The sequence below is a fragment of the Ictalurus punctatus genome, chromosome 21 (assembly GCF_001660625.3).
Source record: "Ictalurus punctatus breed USDA103 chromosome 21, Coco_2.0, whole genome shotgun sequence".
NCBI classification, from domain to species: domain Eukaryota; kingdom Metazoa; phylum Chordata; class Actinopteri; order Siluriformes; family Ictaluridae; genus Ictalurus; species Ictalurus punctatus.
In genome coordinates, this window is record NC_030436.2 from 17910001 (window position 1) to 17933733 (window position 23733).

General features: G+C 41.7%; 1 protein-coding gene across 2 annotated transcripts in view; it reads left to right on the forward strand.

The window, feature by feature from the left end:
• The first annotated feature begins 9282 nt into the window (after positions 1–9282).
• The window catches only part of slc25a26 (solute carrier family 25 member 26), a 47617-nt gene continuing 33166 nt past the window's right edge, over positions 9283–23733 (forward strand). Inside the window, exons 1-5 of one of the 2 annotated variants that reach the window (XM_053673880.1) lie at positions 9283–9493; positions 10462–10618; positions 10767–10876; positions 18226–18330; positions 18570–18617. In XM_053673880.1, coding sequence (XP_053529855.1) covers positions 9461–9493; positions 10462–10618; positions 10767–10876; positions 18226–18330; positions 18570–18617 — 453 coding nt within the window. In that variant the 5' untranslated portion in view covers positions 9283–9460. 2 annotated transcript variants of the gene reach the window in all.

Genomic DNA, 23733 nt, shown 5'->3' on the forward strand with positions numbered 1-23733 from the left:
TGAGGTTTCTAGATCATTAGGACCTTTTTATGTGCTCTATAATGCAAATATTGCAATACATTTGCCAATTACAGTTGTGATGTTGGAAGTCTGGGGAATTTTTTATGACACATATCAGACCTTTAGGACCTGGATGTTTCAAAACGCCATGTAAAAAATGTGATATGTCTACTTCATCTACAGTGTCTACAGTGTTGGACATGATGTAGTAAGATGATCTCTAATCTAAAGTCCAGCACCGATGTTTCCCACTGAGCAGACCGCAGATCACACATCTTTGCTCACCCGTCACTTTAACTTTCAATGCCAAAGCCTTGCAGGATATGAGAAAAATAAACATGGAGCACATGTAGCACACATGAAGCCTCAGATCTCAGCCCTGGGGAGTGAAATCATATCTCTTGCTCACTTTATATACAGAAAAAGACGGTCAGGAACGGGGAAAGGGGATATAATGGGATACAAATGTTGGGAGGATGAAAGCCGAGTATTTATAAAGTTCAGATCCAGGCTCGGCTTTGATAGGTGGATAAAAAAAAAAAACTTTTCATGAATACAGGTCTGAGGACAGTGATGTTGCTCTGGTACGTGGTGAACGGTTTGATCGGTCGTCTTTAGATCAGATCTGAGATCTGAGATCAGTCAGAGACAAAGATCCAGCTCTAAAGCTGGTGTAGGTGGTTCCAACCCTTTAACTGTTATGCTGCTATGGGTCAGTGGGTCTCAGATGAGAGAAGGAGAACAAAGACAGGAATCTGAGATGTACTGGATTGATGTGTATATAGCGCATATTTATATATTCAACTGCTGGATAATTTTCCACTCTTCCTGATAGAAAGAAAGAAAAAAGAGGGCTTGTGCAGATCCTAGGAAACGAGAAAACCTGCACTTTTTTTTTTTTTGTCTTATTATTAAGTGTGAAAAAGAAAAAGGAGAGGCTGATGAAGGAACAACTGCTTGTAGCTGCTATAACGGAAGTGATAACATGGACTAACTCGCTTCACAGACATCCCACAGCAATAACTGCAGCTATAAATGGATAAATATTATAACTGTGTCGTTCCTTAATAAATAAGGCAAATTGCTGTCGTATATGAGGAATAAAACACTTCGGGATGTGCTTTTAATGGGAAAATAATCGATGTTTGGTTAGTAACATCACAACACCTCACTGGTTATTGTAATATAACAGCACAACCTAGCATAAGTGCTATATTCCCTAATGTATTATGACCCTGACCTTGGTTGTTTGTATGCAGGACTATGTTAGAAGTTCTTTGGTTTTCAACATGGTGATAGAGATTGTACATGTGTACAACCTCATGTTTATGTCCCAGGGAAACTGGATATTGTATATCGGGATATTTTTAAAAAATGGTCCTCATTTATCAAGCCGGATATGAACAGATCTATTCGTAATTTGGTACTAATGAAAATATTGTCATTTCAGGGAAAAAAAAACAAACACAAAAAAAAAAACGCTCGTATCCTACCCGTGCTGTGTAAATTTATGCAGGAGAAGGCTAGTTAATGTATACCTCCATTGATCGGCTTCAAATCAGTCCCGCAAAGTGTGACAAGTTACTGCACTTTTATATACAGTAGAGATTATGCTGTTAAGTTTTATTAGCTTGTGTGTTTTTAGTTACACACACAAACTCAATGAATCTTTTGTGCAGTCCCGTCTTCTCATGTTAATGATATTAACTACAGAAATGATTATTTATTACTATCCGCCGTGACCCAGATGAGGACGGGTTCCCTTCCGAGTCCGGTTCCTCTCAAGGTTTCTCCCTCGTATCATCTCAGGGAGTTTTTTTCCTCGACACCGTCACCACCGTCTCGCTCAATAGGGATAAATTCACACACTTAAAATCTCCATCTTGTGTTTATATGTTTCTGTAAAGCTGCTTTGAGACAATGTCCGTTGTTAAAAGTGCTGTACAAATAAAATTGAATTGAATTGAAATTGAATTGAAATTGTTTCGGGGAGGGGGGGGGGGGTCCATTCAGTCTCCTCTTCAGGTGGTGACTGGGACTTGGCCGGTCTAAAACCTTCCACTTGTCCCCCTGATGAAGTCCTTTGTTGAGATGGCAGTGTGTTTTGGATCGTTGTCTCGCTGCATGATGAAGTTCCTCCCGATTAATTTAGATGCATTTCTCTGTAAACTGGTGTACAAAATGTTCCTGTAAACTTCTGAATTCATTCTGCGGCTACCATCATGAGTTCCATCGTTAGTGAGAATGTTCCAGAAGCAGCCATGCGAGCCCATGCCATGACACTACCTCCACCATGTTTCACAGATGAGCTCGTATGTTTTGGCTCGTGAGCAGATCCTTTCTTTCTTTCTTGGATATTGATAATCTTCCGTAAAACAATCAGATCTGAATATCCAGAAATACACCAATCGCAAAAGCGCTTTATTTCTGTTTGCGCTTAGCGTAAAATTGTGCAGCCTTGTTATTGAGGCAGATTTAAGAGATCACGATAATTCGGCAAATAATCTCGGATTTTTCACCTCTCAGAAAACGTCAGATTCCTTCGCTGAAAGTCTGTTGAAGTCAGAGCTCATTACTCATGCTAATACGCATGCCGAGGACTAGCCTCCGTACGCTTGCACTTCAGTTTATGCTAATGTCTATTGTAAGTGTTAAAGTGGCCCCGGGGGGATCCTCTCCGGCCGGATCTCGAGTGGAGATGCACAATGAAGCAAAGTGCAGTCCTGGAGCTGGTCCAGATCCACAGCAACAAGGTCGAGAAGGAGGATTAGAAAGCTAGCGAGAGAAAGCGAGTAGAAGAGACAGCGCATCATGCACGGCATGAGCCGGGGTGAAGGGGCGTCTCGAATGTTGTCTAGTTCAGCTCCGGGTATTTCCTCGACATATAGAGTTTCGATCCTGAGAGCTTGCCAGGAAACGGAATAATTCAAAACAGGTCCAGAAACATCCAACTCTGTAGCTGGAGTGAGGTACAGGAAAGAGACAGAGCTTTTAATACTGTGCAGATTTGTCATTTCCTTTGAAACATTCATGGATGAATTCTTAGAAGTGAATGTTAAAGAGTACGAAAGGATCGTACAAAGAATACAAAGCAACGAAACACGTGTTTTCAATAACAATCCGATGTGAAGTATTGCTTTGATCTGACGGATGAAGTGAAAGCTTTTAGCTTTTTTTTTTTTTTTTTTTTCCTTAAGTGTCCTGAAGCATCACGTTTCTTAAATCCGCACCACTGTACAGTCTCCTCAATCGTCTCACTTCAGGGACCTGTCGGGGTCCGGTCTGGCGTTCTGTTTATCAAACTTTTTATCCCACGCCAAAGATAAAAGTCATCCTTGTAGCAAAAACACCCAGAAGGCTCGTAGATTTATTAAGCGTATTAAATGTTTCAATTCACGGTGGTCTAGAAATCACAATCTTCTCCTTTCTTTCTCAAATCCTTCCCCCAATACCCTTCCCTATCCCCCCACACACACACTCCGGCCTTTAGAAAGAACCATCTATGGAAAGTCAGTGAACGTCAGTGTGCAGCCAAAGCCGTGGATGTGTGGGCTGCGGAAGTTCAGTCCGGTCCTGTCCAGAGCAGCGTGTACTCTGTTTGTTTTGTTGTGGTTGTGGGTTATGTTCTTTTGTCCTTTCTTTCTCTAGAGGGAACCATCGTCAACTCAGGTTCCTGTCACAGATGTGCACTTCCTTAAAAGCGTAAAAAAGAAGAAGGAGAGACAGACTATATGCGGACGTTTACACCTGTGCTATTAATAACCGGTGCAAGCGTGACCCTTTAAGAGTCTTAAAGGGATACAGTGTAGATGTATCCGCTTATCCGTTCACAGGGATTCCAGGATCGCAGTACCGATACCAAACTGGGTTCGTTTCGCAAACGAAGCGAAAGTGTCGGTGCGGACGGTGTGTCGAAGATATACGGAACCTTTTCTGTTGTACTTTTCAAAGATTGGGAGAAGGAAAGGGGGACTCTGGAGAGCATAATGTCCTTACTAAGCGACTGACAAAAGAACTTGCGAAGTAGAAATGCGCACGCACTACGGGCGATCTTGTTTCCCCAAGCAAAGACTTAGAAGAAGTCTGAACATCGGTTTTCTTCCTCTAGTTTCAGAGTTTTTTGAGGTGGAGTTGGGCTGGAAATTGGGCTGAGACCTGGCAAGCCTGTTCATTCATCTTCAGTTACTGCGTTATCCTGGTGAATTTAGGAGCCCTCTGTGTGAGGTGCGGATACACCCAGGAATGGGACGCTAGTTTATCACACAGCAAAAGCAACATTAGTCATAGTTTTCATGGTGGATTTGTGGTTAGAACGTTTGCCTCGCACCTCCGGGGTTGGGGGTTTCCTCCGGGTACTCCGGTTTCCTCCGCCAGTCCAAAGACATGCGTTGTAGGCTGATCGGCGTTTCCAAATTGTCCGTAGTGTGTGAATGGGTGTGCGATTGTGCTCGGCGATGGGTCGGCACCTCATCCAGGGTGTCCCTTGGATTTTGCCCTGAGTTCCCTGCAATAGACTACATGCTCCCCTGCAATCCTGTGTAGGATAAGCGGTATGGAAGATGGGTGGATGGATGGATGGATGGACGGACGAATGGATAGTCTCCCACACATACACTCAATTCTGATTGGGCATAACAGCAGCTCTGACTGTAGTTTTGTGTGCTCACGACAATACTGCAATTATTGTTTCTATAGTAAAAACTTACACCAGGACTTGCAGTCAAACAAGCCAGGTTTTTTGTCTTGTTAATTCAAGTGAGAGAGGGGAAAGAAAAGAGAAGCTAGTGAGTGAATGATTGATTTTACTTGCTATATCATAGCTACTACCAGGAACTAACTTGTTCTACACACAAACCCCAACATTAAATGGATAAACAATATGATTTCCTTGTTTCAGATTTGAAAAAACGGTCAGCGTTGGGAAATTCACATCACATCACATCACACCACACCATGCCGTCATCGTTTATTTTCCTATAACAGCACATCCCCAAAGTGTTTAAATCTTTTCCACCTGGTTTTACGTTTCGCACGGCGTTACGGAACGTCTCTGCGTCGTATTCGGTCACGATTTGACTTTGGAGTTGCCGTGAGTCGATTTTTATCTCTGTTTTCATGAAGCACTGGCAGTAAATTCACTTATATAGCTTCACGGATTTGGTGGCGCGTTGGTATAAACATCTCCTTCGCTAAATATCCACCATATGTTACTCTGACACATGATACAAGATACTCTGTGCTTTAAAGAGCGTGAAGAAATTCATGACTGCATTGTGTATTAAACCGCACACCGAGCACCATCTGAGTACCGATATTCACAGTGATGAACCACACACACACACACACACACACACTCATACAGTACGCTATAGTAATGTAATAAGGATAAAGAGCAGAGTTTATGCTGCAGAACCTTCCTGTGGTTGGTACACCAATACACACACACACACACACACACACACACGCACACACTCCATCTTATGTCCACAATACTACAAACTAATATAGAAAATATGGTTTTATATCAACGGTTTCCCACACACAGTGTTTTTTTTTTAATCATTTCCCATCCACAGCAATTATAAAACACCTCGAACTGAGCATGTGCAAGCCTCTTGCACCTTACTTTTACACCATCTCTGTAGTTTTCTTCCATTTCCATCAGGAATTTTGATTTAGTGTGTACCATTTAAGATGGCTAATCGCCTCAGACTGCTGTCCTTGCCTTCTTCATCCTGCTCTTACCCAAAACCATCACCATCAGTGGAATCACACCCCTCCCCTTTCCCACCAGCAGGTAAACACAGACTCATGATACTCTACACACAGAAACCCAACAGTGTTCCGACTCACCTTATAAGATTTGTTTATACTGATTGAAAATGTCTGATAAGTCGATTTCCAGTCACCATGCGTCTCTATAAAGTATCGAGTGCATAAATGAACAAACTTTTCAGAAATTCGACATATCTGAATGATAAATTCTTTATTGTAATATTTTTGAGATACTGGAGTTTCGATTTCCGTGAGCTGTAAGCCGTGATCATCGAGATCAAAGCATAAAAAAAGGAAGGTGAAATATTTCACTTCATGTATAATGAATCTAGAACATATATAAGTTCAACTTATTTTAAATGAAATTACAGTGGGAAAAAATGAACTTTTCCACGATATTCTCATTTTTTGAGACACACCTGTAGTACCCCAGTGTGCTCGTGGTGTTGTTTCTTATCTTTTTAGGGAGAAGCAGCTAGTTTTTATTTTTTAAGAAATGTCTCCACCTATTGGTAGCAGTGTGACATTGCAGACATTTCACTTCTCTTTTGTTCAGATTTCCTCAGTCCCTGTGTAATGTAATAACCAAATTTTTTACTTTGCTTACTTCTGTTTTGAATATAAAGACAGGCTACTTTGATTATCATGGGAGAGTATTGCATAATCATGGCAGATTGCTTCTGTACTTCTGCGTGACACATTCATTAATCTTCAGTGAATGCTTTCTCCAGGTCAGGGTCGCTTTGGTTTCAGTGGCTAATCTATTTCTATTTGTGGAGCTGAGTTTATCGTAAAATATGATGGTGGCTGATTAGTCCATACTGAACGGCCTGGGCGAGAACTGGAATAGTAACAAACATCAGAAAACATCAATAGTGTGTCCTTGATACAAATGGCCCTGGACTCGCTCCATAAACAATTCCAGTGGCCTTATCTCCGTTTTGTCCTTTCCACATGTAGTGCAAGTATTATCTTGGAATCCATTGGTGTAACAAGTATGCAAGACGTTTGCGGTCTTTGCCTGAAGGCTTGTGGGTGTTTCACTATTTTTCTACTGACCTTTATTGACATTTTTTTGTGTACCTATACGTGAGATGTCCGGAAATAGTCCTTCACAGATTATAACAATTACATAAACATGATTAAATCAATGGCTTTCTTGGATGAAAACACTTGTTTTGTGTTGGAACATCCTTCAGATCAGTTGAACATATTCAATTAAAGCAGTCCAACATACCAGAGATTTATTAATGTTTTTACAGACATTTTCATGAAAAACCTTGCGTTGTTCCTGCGCTCAGATTACATCGTTCTCCTCATGTGGGTTTTGTCAGGGTTGTCTGGTTTCCTCCCACCTCACAAAACCACTCTGGTAGGTCAAATGGCTCCTGTAAAAGAGTGAAACTCTGGTGGTCCATCCATGTGGTGGTATTTTTTCCACCTTGTGCCTGGGATAGGCCTATAGGGTTTGATCAGGATAAAGTAGTTACTGTTGATGAATGATCTTATGGAAAGACAACTCTATGGCGAGCTAACTTCATATACAGTTTGCTTCTCTTACCACCAGAGGGCGACTCATTTGAATCAGTTGCTGGTGTGAATACCAAAAACAGGATTTGCAGATTACAAATGAATAAATCATGTGACAATAATGTTTAATCGCAATATTGTCTTCACTTTCGCAGTTCAATCTAAATTATTTCTGGTAATAACTAAATAACTACCCAACAAAAATGCAACGATAAAATGTGACATTCATCATATTCTCTACATACAACTCGTGGAAAGTGCTGGGGCTTTTTTTTTTTTTTTTTTTTTTCTTCCCACAGTGAAGTGAAATTAGACTGTTACACCTTCTACAACTGTTACATAATAGATGTGGTGTGGACAAAGTGGACATCAGATCACCATATGAGCCTGTAAATAGGCACGAGAGAGAGAGAGAGAGAGAGAGACAGAGAGACAGACAGACTTATAGAGGCTGCAATTCATCACAGTCATGAATAAGGATGAGTGCAGATGAAGCAAGACTCTCCTGCTGTGATACAGTTATATTTAGGCAGCATGCAGGCTGAGGATCAATATGCCACAGGTAGATATTTTATCTTGCTGCTGAGATGACAGACGTTTCTGTCTCTGTTCCCCACCTGCGGGGAAAGAAGCACACATTTACACAAAGCAGTTTTCTCAGCAGTTTAAGGTTAAGGGTCTCAAAACGGGATCATTGGTAGTTCTGTGAGATTTTCTGTGGTTTTCTAGAAGATTCTTTGTTTGGTCAGACTAAAGGTGTTGATTCATTTTCTACAGCTGCAGCTCGGACAGTAGTTGTGGACATAATTCAAATATTATATATTATATAATATCAAACGGGGCGCATGGTGGCTTAGTGGTTAGCACATTTGTCTCACACCTCCAGGGTTGTGGGTTCGATTCCCACCGTGGCCCTGTGTGTGTGGAGTTTGCATGTTCTCCCTGTGCTGCAGGGGATTCCTCCAGGTACTCTGGTTTGTACTGTGTATGTGATTGTGTGCCCTGCGATGGATTGGCACCCTGTCCAGGGTGTACCCTGCCTTGTGCCCCATGCTCCCTGGGATAGGCTCCAGGTTTCCCCGTGACCCTGAAGGAAGGATAAGCGGTATAGAAGATGGATGGATTATATTATATGATTGAACTTGTTCTAATACGTAATTGTTTTTATAGTAACAACTTTTTCACAAGAACTTGTATGTTGGACGCTCCACATAATCTTTTTTTTTTTTTTTTTTTTTTTAAATGCGTGTAAACGTTGAAGACACGGGTAAGATTTCTGTAAGGAGTCTCCAGTGCCAGCGCTTTGTAAAAGACATAAAGCTGTAACTTGTGGAAGTCGTCAGATCAGAGGAAACTGCTTTACGCTTTCTGCGTTCTCAGTAACATGGCAAGCTTGAAAAAGAAAGAGAGGCAGGTGAGGAACTTGTTTCACAGACGTTAATATAAATGGACGTAAGTATGAACGTTACCATAAATGCATAAAAGGTATGATGTCATGTCATTCTTTAATTTAAAAAAAAAAGGTCATCGTTGACAAAATGCTGTGGTGTAAGAGGAATAAAACACTTCAGCATCTGCAAATAGGACAGAAAGAGGACACCAGTATCATGTATAATGTGTCATTCCAGTAATAAACAAACAAACAAACAAACAAATATACACTTTTTTAAACGCCTAAAATATATATTAGGCTATATATCATTATAATTCTTCTTTGTAGCCATATGACACATAACCACGGGCTCCATTTCCTCATCACCAACCCAATATTTTTAGTAAATCGCAGATATTAAAGTTTTATAAATTAATTTTATATATATATATATATATATATATATATATATATATATATATATATATATATATATATATATGTATATATATTTTAACGATCTTAACATTGAAAGATTTTTTTTTCGAGAACTCTGTTCTACTTCATTTGCCTTCGTATTAGAATCGACAGATTCGAGGCAGGAGTGGTCTCGCGTGACGTCATCTAAACGCGACCGGCTCGAACATGGCTGCGTCCTTCATCAGCGTGTTTTGGTTGTAGCCCCAAACAATGTCGAAACATGTCAACATGAGCGGCGTGTTCAAGTTGTCGACACAGTGATTTTGTTCATGGTGAAAGGGGAAAACTGGAGCTTCACACAACATGGACAGACGAGAGTTTATAGCATCGCTTGTGGTAATAATGCTGTTTGAATCTGTTAGCATAGTCGCATACTTAATGACTTCATAGGGGTTAAAATCATGTCTTTATTCCATATATGTGCCAATTATCATTAGTGGATAATGATTCAATAACAGATCATACTGATTAAAGTGAGCTAATATATATATATATATATATATATATATATATATATATATATATATAAGATATAAATATATATATATATAAGATATAAAAATATATATATATAAGATATAAATATATATATATATATATATATATATATATATATATATATATTTTTAAACGTTCATACTTTCATTTTCTGCCTTGTTGATTTGGTTGCTTAGTGGCAACGTTAAAATAATGGCTCTTTTTTCCATTCATATCATTGATATTGTTTGTTTCTGAAACGTTTATCTGCATTAGTATGTTGTCCACTAAGTGATTACTATCAAGGATTTATTTGCTCCTTATCCATTCTTAATTAGAGGTGTATACAACATCTGAAGGGGCGTGTCCTGGTTTTTAGGGCTGGCAAAGGAGGATCAAGATCACACTAAGGGGTGGCAAAACCTGATGAAAGCCTGCATAATGACAAGACCGTACCGTGTCGTTAAGAAGCTTTATATATATTTTAAAAATGTATAGAAATAACCATCAGCTTTGCTGAAACAATGTTGTTGTTTTTTTCAAGTCTACATGTTTACTTTTTTCCACAGGTCTTCCTCAAACGTTAGACAGCCTCCTGAATACTTTCCTTTTGTTGACTCACTTTTGCAAAACCTGCATAAAGTAGTGCAGGTTTCATGTTAATTTGATGTACGTGTGCTGTATTCAAATGACATGTAAATAAGGGTCTAGTGGGCGGAACCTTGATTCCACGCAGCTGAAGCTGATTCAGGACTCGTTTGCTGTTCAAGGCACATTTTCCTTCCAAAATCGGGTAACACCTGATTTGTTATTTTCCTGTCTCCCAGGCTGGAGGCTGTGCAGGGATGTGTGTCGACCTCACACTCTTCCCTCTGGACACCATTAAGACGCGTTTACAGAGTCAGCAGGGCTTCCACAAGGCCGGGGGATTCAGGGGCATCTACGCCGGCGTGCCCTCTGCTGCCGTGGGATCTTTTCCAAACGGTACACTCGTCACTCTTCATTTTTATCTGCCACAAAACAAGAGTTCAGCTTGCTAACTGATGAACTTCACTTCCTGTTTTTTTTTTTTTTTTGTGTGCGCGCTCATGCAGGCAGTAAATAAATAAACTGTGTTTGTGTTTGGTCCTAGCTGCTGCGTTCTTCGTCACGTATGAAAGCACCAAGTCGCTGCTCTCTGGCTGTTTCTCGGCACGCATGGCTCCAGTCACACACATGCTCGCAGCGTCGCTCGGAGAAATCGTACGTTCTCTCTGTTCTATGCAGATTTCTGTTTTTCTCAGAAGTAGCAATGAGTTACTATATCATTTACCTCCGAGTCGTCAGGGAAAACACATCATCAGATGATTGTTAAGCCTTTATGACAGCCGAGTCTAATATGACACTGTCAGGCCGGGACCAGTCCGATAAAGGTTTTAATCCGGGTTGCTCAGTGCAGCTACTGACAAATTGTATTTATTCATTAGTTCGAACATTTTGAACAAAATTTGAATGAGGAAGAATTATGACAAAAAAAAGAGTTCCTATTTATTTAAAAAATATCCCTTAATCATAAACACTGCAAAACAATGTGCATTTTTGTCTTCTCAAACTAAATAAATCTAAAATTGCCCTGAACGGAGGATTAATATCGTAAACGAAAGGCACTACATGTTCACCATAGCTTAAAAATAAATAAATAAATAAATAAATACACCCTGAAAAGGAGTAAGTTGAAGATGGATGGATGGATAAATAAATGCATTTATAAATTCTCCCAAAAATTTGATTGAACGAACAAAGTCTTAGACCAGGGGGAAAATGATCGATTGAATCAGTAGCAGCGCCCGAGGCGTTATTTTAACTGTTAATAGAACTCCAAAGGCGGCTAAAATGCCAGACTTCCGTCGCCTCTTCAGCCTCGGGCGCTGTAGATCGCACTGGCGTGGGGGTGGTGTCGCCTGAAAGCTACTGAATAGCTCATTTGAACCGTTAAAATGTGGTTCTGTAAACGTATAACCTATAATGCAGGTCAGTCATTTATGCTCCAGAACTATCGGTCAGCATGCTGTATATATTTTAACCGTATGGGTTGCACACGTTGGGACCCCTGGTGTTCAAACAGTGCAATTGCATTAGATATGTAATTAATATAATGCTGATTCCCATGATGCACATCGTGAAATCATCGTCACAGCCTTAATATAATCCCAATTGAGTCCATTTCAGTTCCAGGTTGTATGTAACACTGTGAAATATGGAAAAGTTCAAGGGGGGTGAATACTTATGCATGTAGGGTAAAACCAAGATTTGAATGTAACGTGTCCCATTATCTAAAATGTCTCTGACACGCCTGCATTATGGATTTAGTCAGGATTATAACGCTGCCCTCACATGCCGTAGCGCTCTCAGTAGCATGGCTATGAGGGAGCAGATGGAAGCTGGCGGTGGTTTTAATGCGAGTTGAGGACGAGGTCAACCCCCAGTTTAACCCTTCGCCAGCCTCACAGGGACTTACGCACTTCAAAGTGCGGATTTACGGCGCAGAGCCGAGCCTGTATCACTATGTGCTGGGAAGGAGATTCACCAAATCCTGTAATCTGAGGTGTTGGGGATTAAAGCCGCTGCACTCGGGTCATCCAGAGAGCAAGACGAACGCGTCTCACCGGGGAAATCGGGTCGTCTCTCACGCTTCGTAACGGAAAACGACCGTGATGGTGTTCGGTTTGTTTGTAGCGGTCATATGATGTGTCAGAGTTTCTGTTTATCACATTATTCACCGAATATTATCACGTTTGCCTCTTTCTCACCCGGACTGAACGTTGGCTGAACTCTTCGCTCTGGGATTTGTACGAACTTTCATGGGCTCAGAGCTACCGTGTTGATCAAAAGCAGACCGGGTTCTGCACTTAACAGGTTCAGAGAATGAACTCTTCGCCTCCGAGTCCTGAACTTACTTCAGAAGTCACACAAAACTTTATAACTTGTGTGTTTTTTTTTTTTGTTGTTTTTTTCCTCCCTGTAAGATTCAGTTCTTGGCCTTTTTCTCTGTAGCTGCTGATTTGTGTGTCCGATTAATTTTTTTCGTTTGTTAAACATGAACTACTACTAAGTCCAGCTTCATGCATTAGCTAGTTAAAATAAAAAAATAAATAAATAAAAAAACTATAATAATGAAGTTTAATTATGTGGCATCTTTCAAACAGTTCAAACGCAGCGGTAATAGATTTATAGTGTGACGTAAAAACCTGAGAAATAACGAAACTAAACGAAGTCGGAGTTTAAACTGTGATTCGTTCGATAAATAATAAGATAAATAAATAAATAAATAAAGATAAAAAAATAATAAAATAATTATTTTAATTATTTAATGTGAAATCCTTAACCTTTAATGTGAAATCATAAAGTATACAAATAAAGTGACAAATCGGGATTATTATTATTATTTTTTTTGCTTAAGAAAGAAAAAAAAAAAAGTACAATGATCTTGTTGCATAAGTGTGCACATCCTTTTATAATTTGGGATGTGGCTGTGTCTTAGAATGGACCAATCACATTTAATCTCAGCTCTAGCAGGTGAGCGTTATTGCATCATACACCACAGAGCTGTTGAGTTCTCAATTCTGATTGGTCAGAAGGTGTTGTTTAGTTTTCTATAACAGCAGCTCTGTCGATACGTAAAGCTCTAAATTCAATTTAAATGCAATAATATAAACGGAAGAAAAAGTATGACGTGTCGCCAAAAAAAAAAAATAAAAACCGTAACACTCGTTAGAGCAGTCGTGGAGAAATAAAACATGAACTCGATCGGCTCTCGTGCTTCACGTATAAGGAATAAAACATTCCGCGTTACACCTGAAAAGACGTTTTCGACTCGTCAGGAGATCGAGGCCGATGAATATGCAAATCAGAGATGCCCCGCCCCCTTTCACTTCGTACACCGGTGTTTGAATTTGCATACTGAAACCTGACTGGCTCTTAAATTCTATATGAAACACTTTAATAACGTTTTTGCGGAAAATCCATTTTATAAACGTTTTTAAAAACGTGTCATGATTGCTATACAGATGGAATCCTTCATTATTTATGTTTAAAATGTATTTATTTATTTTTTCCCCTGACCTTCAACAAGGATTTTGTGCAATTAATAATTGAAAAACATCATTCCTGTGTTAAGACTCTTGCAATGTCAGTGCCATATCGTCGTGTGTGTGTGTGTGTGTGTGTGTGTCCACCCTAGGCATTCTCTACAATAAAGAATGCCCTGGATGATGGGGTCTGTCAGGGATGGAGCAGGCCGTTATCTAGCTATTATATCAGATTTATCTTCATTCCCGTTCGCTCGACGTTCCCTCCGAGAGCTCATTTGTCAAGCCGAAAGATTCCCAAGAGCGGAGGGGAAATATTCCGTGTGCCCATCTCACCTCGGAGGGCTCGCTGGCATCCACCCAACGTGCCACAGCGTATATGCCCCACCTCGACCCGGTCTAAAAGGTGGTGCGTGATTTATCACACGAGCATTCCTAAGAGCTCCAGGGCGCGTCCCGATTTCAGCCCGGGCCACCCAGCGCTCCATCATCCAGACCACAGGAGTCAAACTGTAGGCAGATGATCCTAATTTGAACTGGCAGATGGAAAATGTTATGTGTCTGCATAAGTAATGGCGCTATTACAGCCCAAGCGGAGGCTGTCGTGGTCAGATATTGCTCTTTTTTTTTTTTTCCCCCCACCGGCAGATGGATATTCGAAGGCAGCGCTGCTCGGCGCCCCCTTGGGGAGGGCTGCAGGTGAGGCAGAATTGATTTCTGCTTTTTTTTTTTTTTAGTTTTTTTAGAGCATCACCTGCAGCAGCTCGTGTTTAAAGGTGTCTGATGGAACTTGGCGCACGCTGAAGCGCGTGCTGGGTGGCACTGAGTCTTTCAGCTGTCTCTCGGAGAGCTTGGTGCGATCAGGGAGACCGGGACCTGCGCTTCGGGCTGGGTTTATTCCTCACCTCTTACTGTCCATGCGCATTTTTATCTTTCAAGAGCTTGTCCTTTGGAAAAAGATCCAGTTTCCAAAACGTTTGAAGCTGACAGGAGAGTGCAACAAGAAAGAGATGAAAAGAAAAAGAGTCAAATATGTGAAGAGCAAGTAAGACAGAAGAGGAGGGAAGGAGAGAGAGGAAGGAGGGCGGGAATGAAGAGAGGGAGAGGAAGGATGGAAGGAGAGAGTGGGTGGAAGAAGAGAATAAGGAAGGAAGGATGAAAGGAGACAGGAAAGGAATAAGGTGAGAGACAAATGAGGAGAAGAGAGAGCGAGAGAGAAGAAAGGAGGGAATGAGAGGAAGAGATAGGAAGGAAGGAGAGAAACGAGCAAAGGAAGGAAGAAGAGAGACAGGGGGAGGAAGGAAGGAGAGAGACAGAGGAGGAAAGACGGGATGGAGAGAGGAAGGAGGGAAAGAGAAAAGAAGGAAGGGTGGCATGTAAGAAACAAAGGTGGAAAGAAAGGAATGATGGAGAGAGGAAGGAAGGAAGGAAGCAGAGAAACAGGAAGGGAGGAAAGAGAGACAGAAGGGATGGAGAAAGGAAGGAGGGAGGGCAAGAGAAAAGAAGGAAGGGTGGAAGGAAGGAAAGTAGAAAACAAAGGAGGAAAGCACGGAAGGAGAGAGTGGATGGAAGAAGAGAATAAGGAAGGAAGGAAGAAGAGAGACAGGGGGAGGAAGGAAGGAGAGAGACAGAGGAGGAAAGACGGGATGGAGAGAGGAAGGAGGGAAAGAGAAAAGAAGGAAGGGTGGCATGTAAGAAACGGGAGGAGAGGAAGGAAGGAAGCAGAGAAACAGGAAGGGAGGAAAGAGAGACAGAAGGGATGGAGAAAGGAAGGAGGGAGGGCAAGAGAAAAGAAGGAAGGGTGGAAGGAAGGAAAGTAGAAAACAAAGGAGGAAAGGAAGGAATGAGAGAGAGGAAGGAAGGAAGTTGAGAGAGGAGGGAAGGAACAAGAGAAAGGATCAAAGGAAGGAAGGAAGGCGAGAGGAGGGAAGGAAGAAGAGAAATGAAGGAAGGTGAGAGAAAGGAAATACAGAAAGAAGCAGGAAGAAGAGAAAGGAAGGATGACAAAGAAGAAAGGGGGAAAAAATGTCCTGAACCCAGTGTTCATTTTAATCAGACCGTTTCAGGACTTGACCTTGAACACAGTCACTGATGTTATTTCCGTGTGGTGTAAATCTTTGCGTCCTGTGCTCAGGTGAACCCTGAGGTAGTGTGTTTCAGTCACATCTGGAACTTTGCTGCAGTAACTGTAAGCGACTCTTCACGAATTTCCTCCAGCAGCCTCTCCGTCACCTCTCAGCTATGACACTCCTCTAATTCCTCCACCATCATTCAGCATCTTCCTTCCCTGTCACGCAGTTTCTCAGCCAGTCCCCGCTGTTAGGACTTGGCACATGCTAAAGTGTGCGGTCCCATCAGATAGCCGCCGTCTAATTAATGTTGCTGAACGTAAATAAGGATGAATAGCTGCGTGAATGAGAAGTTTATTGTGTGCATGACAGCATAACCTAGCCATTCTTTCTGATTTCATATAGATAATTGATCAGTGAACGTTTGATGAGTTTCAAAAAGTCTGGATTGTTTTTTTTGTTTTTTTTCCATTAATGTCTGGAACGAGAAAGCCCTGCCAATCTGGCAACCCAGGTCCTCTCTTTTGCCACCCCGTTGCTTTGTGTAAATTATCCAGAAATAAACAATGTCCCTAATTCATCTGATCTATTATAATATCTCTCAGGAGTAGCTTTGAAATTGCCTCTCGCTGCCACCATTCAATTAAAGCGGGAATTGCTTGTCATATCCACTTCCCTCCATGTTTAGTGCCCTAATTTTTGATCCTTTGGAGAATTAAACGAGGAGACGTGATGTACGGCGGTTCATAAAATTATGACTGGATGGAAAAAAGGGAAGGGTGATGAGTTCAAGGAAACGCTCGTCGAAATGGAGGTGCAGTGGATGTGTTCGGCCAGCGAGGGGCACTCTCGCTACGCGGCCCCGGAGAAGTTTAGTTTCACCTCTTCGAGACCACGTACTCCGGTGATTTCAGCCATGAGTTTAGGTTTGATTAAAGACTGAAGTTCCCACTGTTTAAAGTCCTCGCTTTGTCCTCACTTTCACTCTGGAAGGTATTATTTCTTAACTTATAATAAATCTGAAAGCAGCCTGTCTTATAAATACAGTGCTGCATTTTTTTTTTTAAAAGAGTAGTAGACTAGGTGTTTTCTTGGTTCTGTTTTCATTTGCCGGAGCGTTGAAACAAGAAATGTTCTCGAAAATCTAGTTAGTTTGGAAAAATGCTTGTATCCTACATATCAATCAGTGTGTGTGCATGCTGTTTAATAAGGACTTGAAGAGAAAATGAAGTTTGCTTTCTGTCCCATTATGTCAGTTATCTCAGGATCATATAAGCAGCCAAGATCCACTATTCCGGCTAACGGGAATTTAGGTTTTTCTAGAATGTTCTGTCCAGTTTTTCACCAGCCCAGGATGTTCTGAGGACATGTTATATGTAAACATGCTCCTACAACATTTGGGAACTTATCAGGAAACCATCATCACATCACATATTTTCAGAAACTGTTTTTAGTAACGTTCCAATATGTTAAGATATGTTTCGATTATGTTCTCTGTTAGTACCCACTGAAAGATCTTTCAAATGATGCCCATATTAAAATTCTCAGCTTTCCATCCACCAGTCCTCCAGTCCATCCAAAAATTCATCCACCAATCCTTCAATCCATCCAAAAATTCATCCTCAATCCATCCTCCAAGCCATCCTCCAATCCATCCACCAGTCCACCAATCCTCCAATCCATCCACCAGTCCACCAATCATTCAATCCATCTTCCAATCCATCTTCCAATCCATCCACCAGTCCATCCTCCAGTCCATCCACCAATCCATCCACCAATCCTCCAGTCCATCCTCCAGTCCATCCACCAGTCCTACATGCTCCTCAGTTGGTATAAGTTTTATATTTCGAATTACGCTGTCATGTTTAAATCATGCATTTATTTCAAGTACACAAATGAATTTGATACATTTTCTGAAACTGTTCTTTCGTATTATTGACTTCATATAAAACACAAAACAACTTTTGTAAATTTAGATAGATACGACTTAGGCATTCAATTAGGAGAATAGTTAGAGTTAGGCCCCGTTCACACCTGGCATTAACATGCGTCCTGCGTGATCCAATCGCAAGTGGGCAGCACTAAGTACATGTGTGAACTTGGTGAAATGTTTCTGTGATCTGATCACGCAACCACATTTGTAGTGTCTTGATGCATCCCGGACAGCAACGAAGGACCTCAGACTAATCGACTGTGCCATTACCCTTGCTGGAAAATATGTCATCATCGGGAGACTGTTTGGAAATTGTGCTGAACGGTAGAGCTGTGTGCTGCTAGGCTAACGGATAAAGACGGCACTATAGCAGCAGACGTGAACGCAGATACTTTTCATAGCTTTCGTAGCATGTTTGGTAATTTACGAGAGGTGATTGATGGGAATTTTCTAGTTACGTTTCGTCTATGGAAAATTTGTTAGTGTGTATACATGGTGTGTTGACTTGTCTCTCACTTGCAGGTTGCGTGTCTGATCCGAGTCCCGACAGAAGTGGTGAAGCAGAGAACTCAGGCCTCTCCCTCTCTTCACACACACCATGTCCTGTTAGCCACTCTGCGTGAGGAGGTATATATATATATACACACACAGACATACGAACACAAATTCAGTCTCTCTCTTTAGATATACACACACACACACACACACACACACACCATACACAAACTGTTGTATAGATCTGTAGGTAAGTCCTGAGGAGTATGAAGAGATGTGTACACTCCATATGTAGGCATATAGACATTCTGTGTTGCTATTTTTGCCTTTTTCCTTTTATTGTTTTATTTATAAAATGTTCTTGTGTGCAGGGGGTCCGGGGACTCTACAGGGGATTTGGCAGTACAGTACTCAGAGAGGTAAGACTGTCCACCCTCCAAAATACACAAGTCTAATATGCACTCGTCACACATGTCCTGATTCTAAACCTGTTGACCTTTCATACTCTATATACTCTGCCGCTTTCCTTATATGGTCAGTGTTTCCTGTTCTGGTGTTTTCCTGTAGCTATGGTAGCTTATTAGACTAGTCTCTGTCTGAGGCTTCAAATATCACTCCAGTCCAGTGGTCCAATGGGAGGAGCAATTTTTTTATCACCAAAGTCAAATTTCTTATTTTTGCCCCTCATCTTGTGTTACGGGGACCAAGAGGTGTAATTAGGTGATGGTGTGAGAGATGGATGTAATTGTGGATGAATTGGTGGACTGGTGAATGGATTGGTGAATGGATTGGTGGACTGGTGAATGGATTGGAGGGTTGGTTGACCTGTGCATGGATTGGAGGGTTGGTGGACTGGTGGATGGATTGGAGGGTTGGTGGACTGGTGCGTGGATTGGAGGGTTGGTGGACTGGTGCGTGGATTGGAGGGTTGGTGGACTGGTGGATGGATTGGAGGGTTGGTTGACCTGTGCATGGATTGGAGGGTTGGTGGACTGGTGGATGGATTGGAGGGTTGGTGGACTGGTGGATGGATTGGAGGGTTGGTGGACTGGTCGATGGATTGGAGGGTTGGTGGACTGGTACATGGATTGGAGGGTTGGTGGACTGGTGGATGGATTGGAGGGTTGGTGGACTGGTACATGGATTGGAGGGTTGGTGGACTGGTACATGGGTTGGTGGACTGGTACATGGATTGGAGGGTTGGAGGGTTGGTGGACTGGTACATGGATTGGAGGGTTGGTGGACTGGTGGATGGATTGATAAATGGATTGGGGGGTTGGTTGACTGGTGAATGGATTGGTGGACTGGTAGGTGGATTGGTGGATGGATTAGTGGATGGATCAGTGGAATGGTGCATGAATGGATCACAATGGGAATGGATGGATAGTTAGAAGTAGATTATTACTTTAAGTAGCTGAGAATTTAAATATGGGCATCATTTGAACATAACATAACATAATCGAAACATTCCTTAATGTATTTAAACGTTACTTAATACAGTTTGTGTGATGTGATCAGGTTTTCCTGATAAGTTCCCAAATGTTGTAGGAGCATGTTTATATATAACATGTCCTCAGAACATCCTGGGCTGGTGAAAAACTGGACAGAACATTCTAGAAAAACCTCACTTCCTGTTAGCTGGAATTGAGGAGCTTGACTGCTTATATGAGCCTAAGATAATTGACATAATGGGACAGAAAACAGGCTTCATGAAACTCTTCAAGTCCCTATTATACAGCACACATACACATTGATTACTAGTTTCAACAGTTAAAAAGTTGTTAACGGCCTTTTAGTGATTAGAAAGCACTAAATCAGAGTTTTGCATCTTGGAATATTGACTGAATATTGATTTCATTTGGGAGCTACCCACAGGATTTTACCCAAGTCTAAGCTCTGTTTTTTCTTCCACTCATCTTGTATTAGAAAGGTGTCTAATTAATTAGAAATTAGAAAAAGACAGGTCGAGAGGTGAAATTAAGCGGCGGCGTGAGGAAGCCTCCCTCTGATGTGGATCGCTCGTCCTCTTGCTTGTGCTCACTGGTGCTTTCTTTTGCTCTTTGATGAATCCTGGTGTGCGGTGTGAAAATGCTTTAATGAAGGCTGACGGAGAGAGACACTCTTTCATTCTCTTTCAGAAGCGAGAGAGAGAGAAAGAGAGATTGGACTTTGTTGTTCCTCCATGTCACAGGTTTCAGTAACGAGGATGAAAAGAGTACTTTTGGTCTACATGAAGGTGACACTGTTTTGCTTTTGTGAGTGTGTGTGTGTGTGTGTGTGTGTGTGTGTGTGTGTGTGTACACTCCCACACCGCTGGGTGATCCTGTACCTATTTTCCGCCTCACTTAACCCACAATATTCCATCTGGACATGCCGTTTGGGGCAAGGGACGGCACGGCTGTGTGATTTCTCCGGAGCTTTCAGAATAAATGAATACATTTGGCTGGCAGCAGAACAATTTCCCAGCATGCCACGGACTCCGGCGAGACGCCGCTGGGATCGTCCTGATGATGGGCGGCGACGTGTGTCACAGAGCTCATTTGTTTCCTCGGCTTTCGTTATCAACGCCGGGGCTGCGGCCCTGTCAGGATAAGTTTGTTTAGTCGGAATGTCTTTAATTAGAGTTGCTTTCATTTTGTTAATTAATTGGAGGCTTCAATCTGCGTCCATGAAGCAGCCCTGGACTGGGATAAGTCTGTAGGCAGGCGATATGTGTAGACTGAGATTACTCACGTGGACACAGTAAAGGACCACGTTTTATAGGATGAGCTATTTTAAGTAATGGTCGGCAGTTTGTTTGTTGTGTATGATCAGTAGTGATGAAGATGAACATTTTATGGTCTCAAGATGGATTCATGGATGGATGGATGGATGGATGAACCACAGCTGGGATGGATGGATGGATGGATGGATGGATGGACTGCAGCTGGGATGCATAGATGGCTGGATGGACCATAACTAGGATAGATTCTTTGTTGGATGGATGGACGTATTGCTGGACCGCAGCTGGGATGGATTGATAGATAGACCACTGGTGGGAGAAATGTATAGATATTTTGATGAATTGATAGACCGCATATGGGATTTATAGATCCACATACCACAGCTGGGATAGATGGATAGATGGATTACTGATAGGAGGAATGTATAGATATGTTGATTGAGTGATGGACCATGTCTGGGATTCATGAATGGATGTATGGATGGATGGATGGTCCACAGCTAGGATGGATGGCTGGATGGATGATTTTGTGGATGCATTGCGCACAGCTGGGATGCATAGCTGACTGGATTGATGGATGAATAGCTGGAGTACAGCTAAGATGGATGGATTGGTGGATGAACGGATGGATAGACGTACTAATGGATGGAATATAGCTGGGATGGATTGAGTTGGTTTGCTTAGCACAATGTTGTCACTAGGATGAATAGGATAACTGGATGGATTGGGATAAAGTTGAGTCTGTCCTTTGCTGGACTACAGCTTGGGTGGATTGGTGGATGGATGGATGGATGGATGGACTTCAGCTTGGATGGATGGATACCCAGTTTAACATCCGCTTAATGATCTAAGTGTTGACGCTTTTTGTAAAATGACTAGAAGGAAAAAAACATGATTGACTGATGATGCTGAACATGGTTACTTGAGCAATATTGCCTGCTTGCTTGGTGGAGATTTAGTGGTGCAGTATAAAAATCTCAGGAAGAGATTCAGTTCTGTATCGTGCCACTAGAGGGCAGAAGATGATCAACACTGAGAGACGATAAGGATCAGCTGAAAAGCCCTCTGGATCAATAGCATCTTTTAAAAAAAATAAAGCATTAATTAATCTAATGGTTCAACAAGGAGTTGATTCTTGATTGGAATGCTAATTACAGATGAACCGCTGAACTTTGTTTTCTTTGCTGTTTTGAAAGTGAACCGCTTGAAGCTTCGGGTAAAGGAGAGAACTTTTCTTCAGATGTAATGAATCTGAGCGTTAGACAAAGGGAGAGGCGATATCGGATCAGGAAAGGTGGCGATGATTAATAAGAAGTCAGTCTGCCCCGATCTCTCCTGTGTGAGTTAAGAAGGCTCTGCCCCGCAGCGCTTTGCTCGAACTGATGAGACATTTGGATAAGAGAAGGAGGGTGAGGGAATGAGGGAACGAAGAGAGGAGAGGAGAGGAGAGGAGCTGAGCTGGCAGCAGTAACACTTGAAGAATGTTGTTATGAAACACCTCAGCCTGGAGCGCTGATCCTGCCAGAAATGATCCTGAACCACTGTCCAAATCCTCACACACGCCTGCATGAATCGCTTATGATTACATCGCTGGCTTACACAGCACTGCTCCTGACGTGACCGAGACATTATACGTTGGCTTATCTTCCCTTTTTTTTTCTTTTTTTTCTTTCTTTTAAACACTACTGTATTGACGTCTCTAACTCATTTTAAAGGAGTAGTTTGCATTGAGCCGATTTCAGGGCCAGAAATATGTACAAGTAACAAAAGATCTAGCAAGACCTATTACACTGTGTTACCTTAAATGATCACATGATTCAAGTCTAAAGATAAAGTAGTCTATTTTAAAGGAGCAGTTTGTAAGGAAGTGTTAAAGCCGGGGTGGAGCCTATTTCAGGGCCTTAAAAATGTAAACAAAAAAATCTAATGAGACTCCTCATACTGTGATGATGAGATTAAGGCCTATAATCCATTTCTTTCCAGGAAAAGTGGAAGAGCTGATCAACTCTATTATAGCCATGCGTGAAGCCTATTTCAGGGCCTGAAAAATTAGCACGGTTCATTGCATGGCAATTTTCCAAGCTACCTTAAATGAGCATGTAATTAAGGTCTGTAGCCCATTTTAAAGGAGCCGTTTGTAAGAAAGTGCTAGAGCTGATCGATGCCGTTCAAGCTGGGCCGGAGCCTATTTCAGGGTCTGAAATATGTCAACAAAAATATCAAATGAGACTAACACTGATTTACCTTAAATGATAAATGAGAATTAAGGACTATAACTTATTTTAAAGGAGCAGTTTGTAAGGAAAAGTAGAACTCTGTTATGATCGTGGATGAAGCCTTTTTCAGGGCCTGAAATATGTAAACAAAAAGGATAAATGTTGTGGTGTTACATGAGAATTTTCTTGGTACTTTAATTAAACACATCACTAAGGTCTATAGTCCATTTGATTAGTGCTGGGGGTGGAGCCTATCACTAAGTAAGTATGTCCAACTTCTGACTAAGATAAAGACTACAAAAAAAAACAAAGAAAACGCCACTCGGCTTTTACACTCGAAAGTGTCCTCCACCCCCTGAATGCAGCATATTGCGCGATCTCAAAATGGCTGCTTGTCCTGTCAAAAGTAAATAAAGTAAACAAACTTCTTGACTTTTAAAGAGAGATATTATCTTTCCCTGAGCGCTGATCTTCGTGAACTTTGAATGTCACCCCATATCACTCATGTTAGCCGACTAGCGTTTTAGGTGTCGGTGTTTCTTTGCACTCTGTAGCGCGCGGTCACGTTGACCTCCGCAATGACGCGTTCCCACTTCT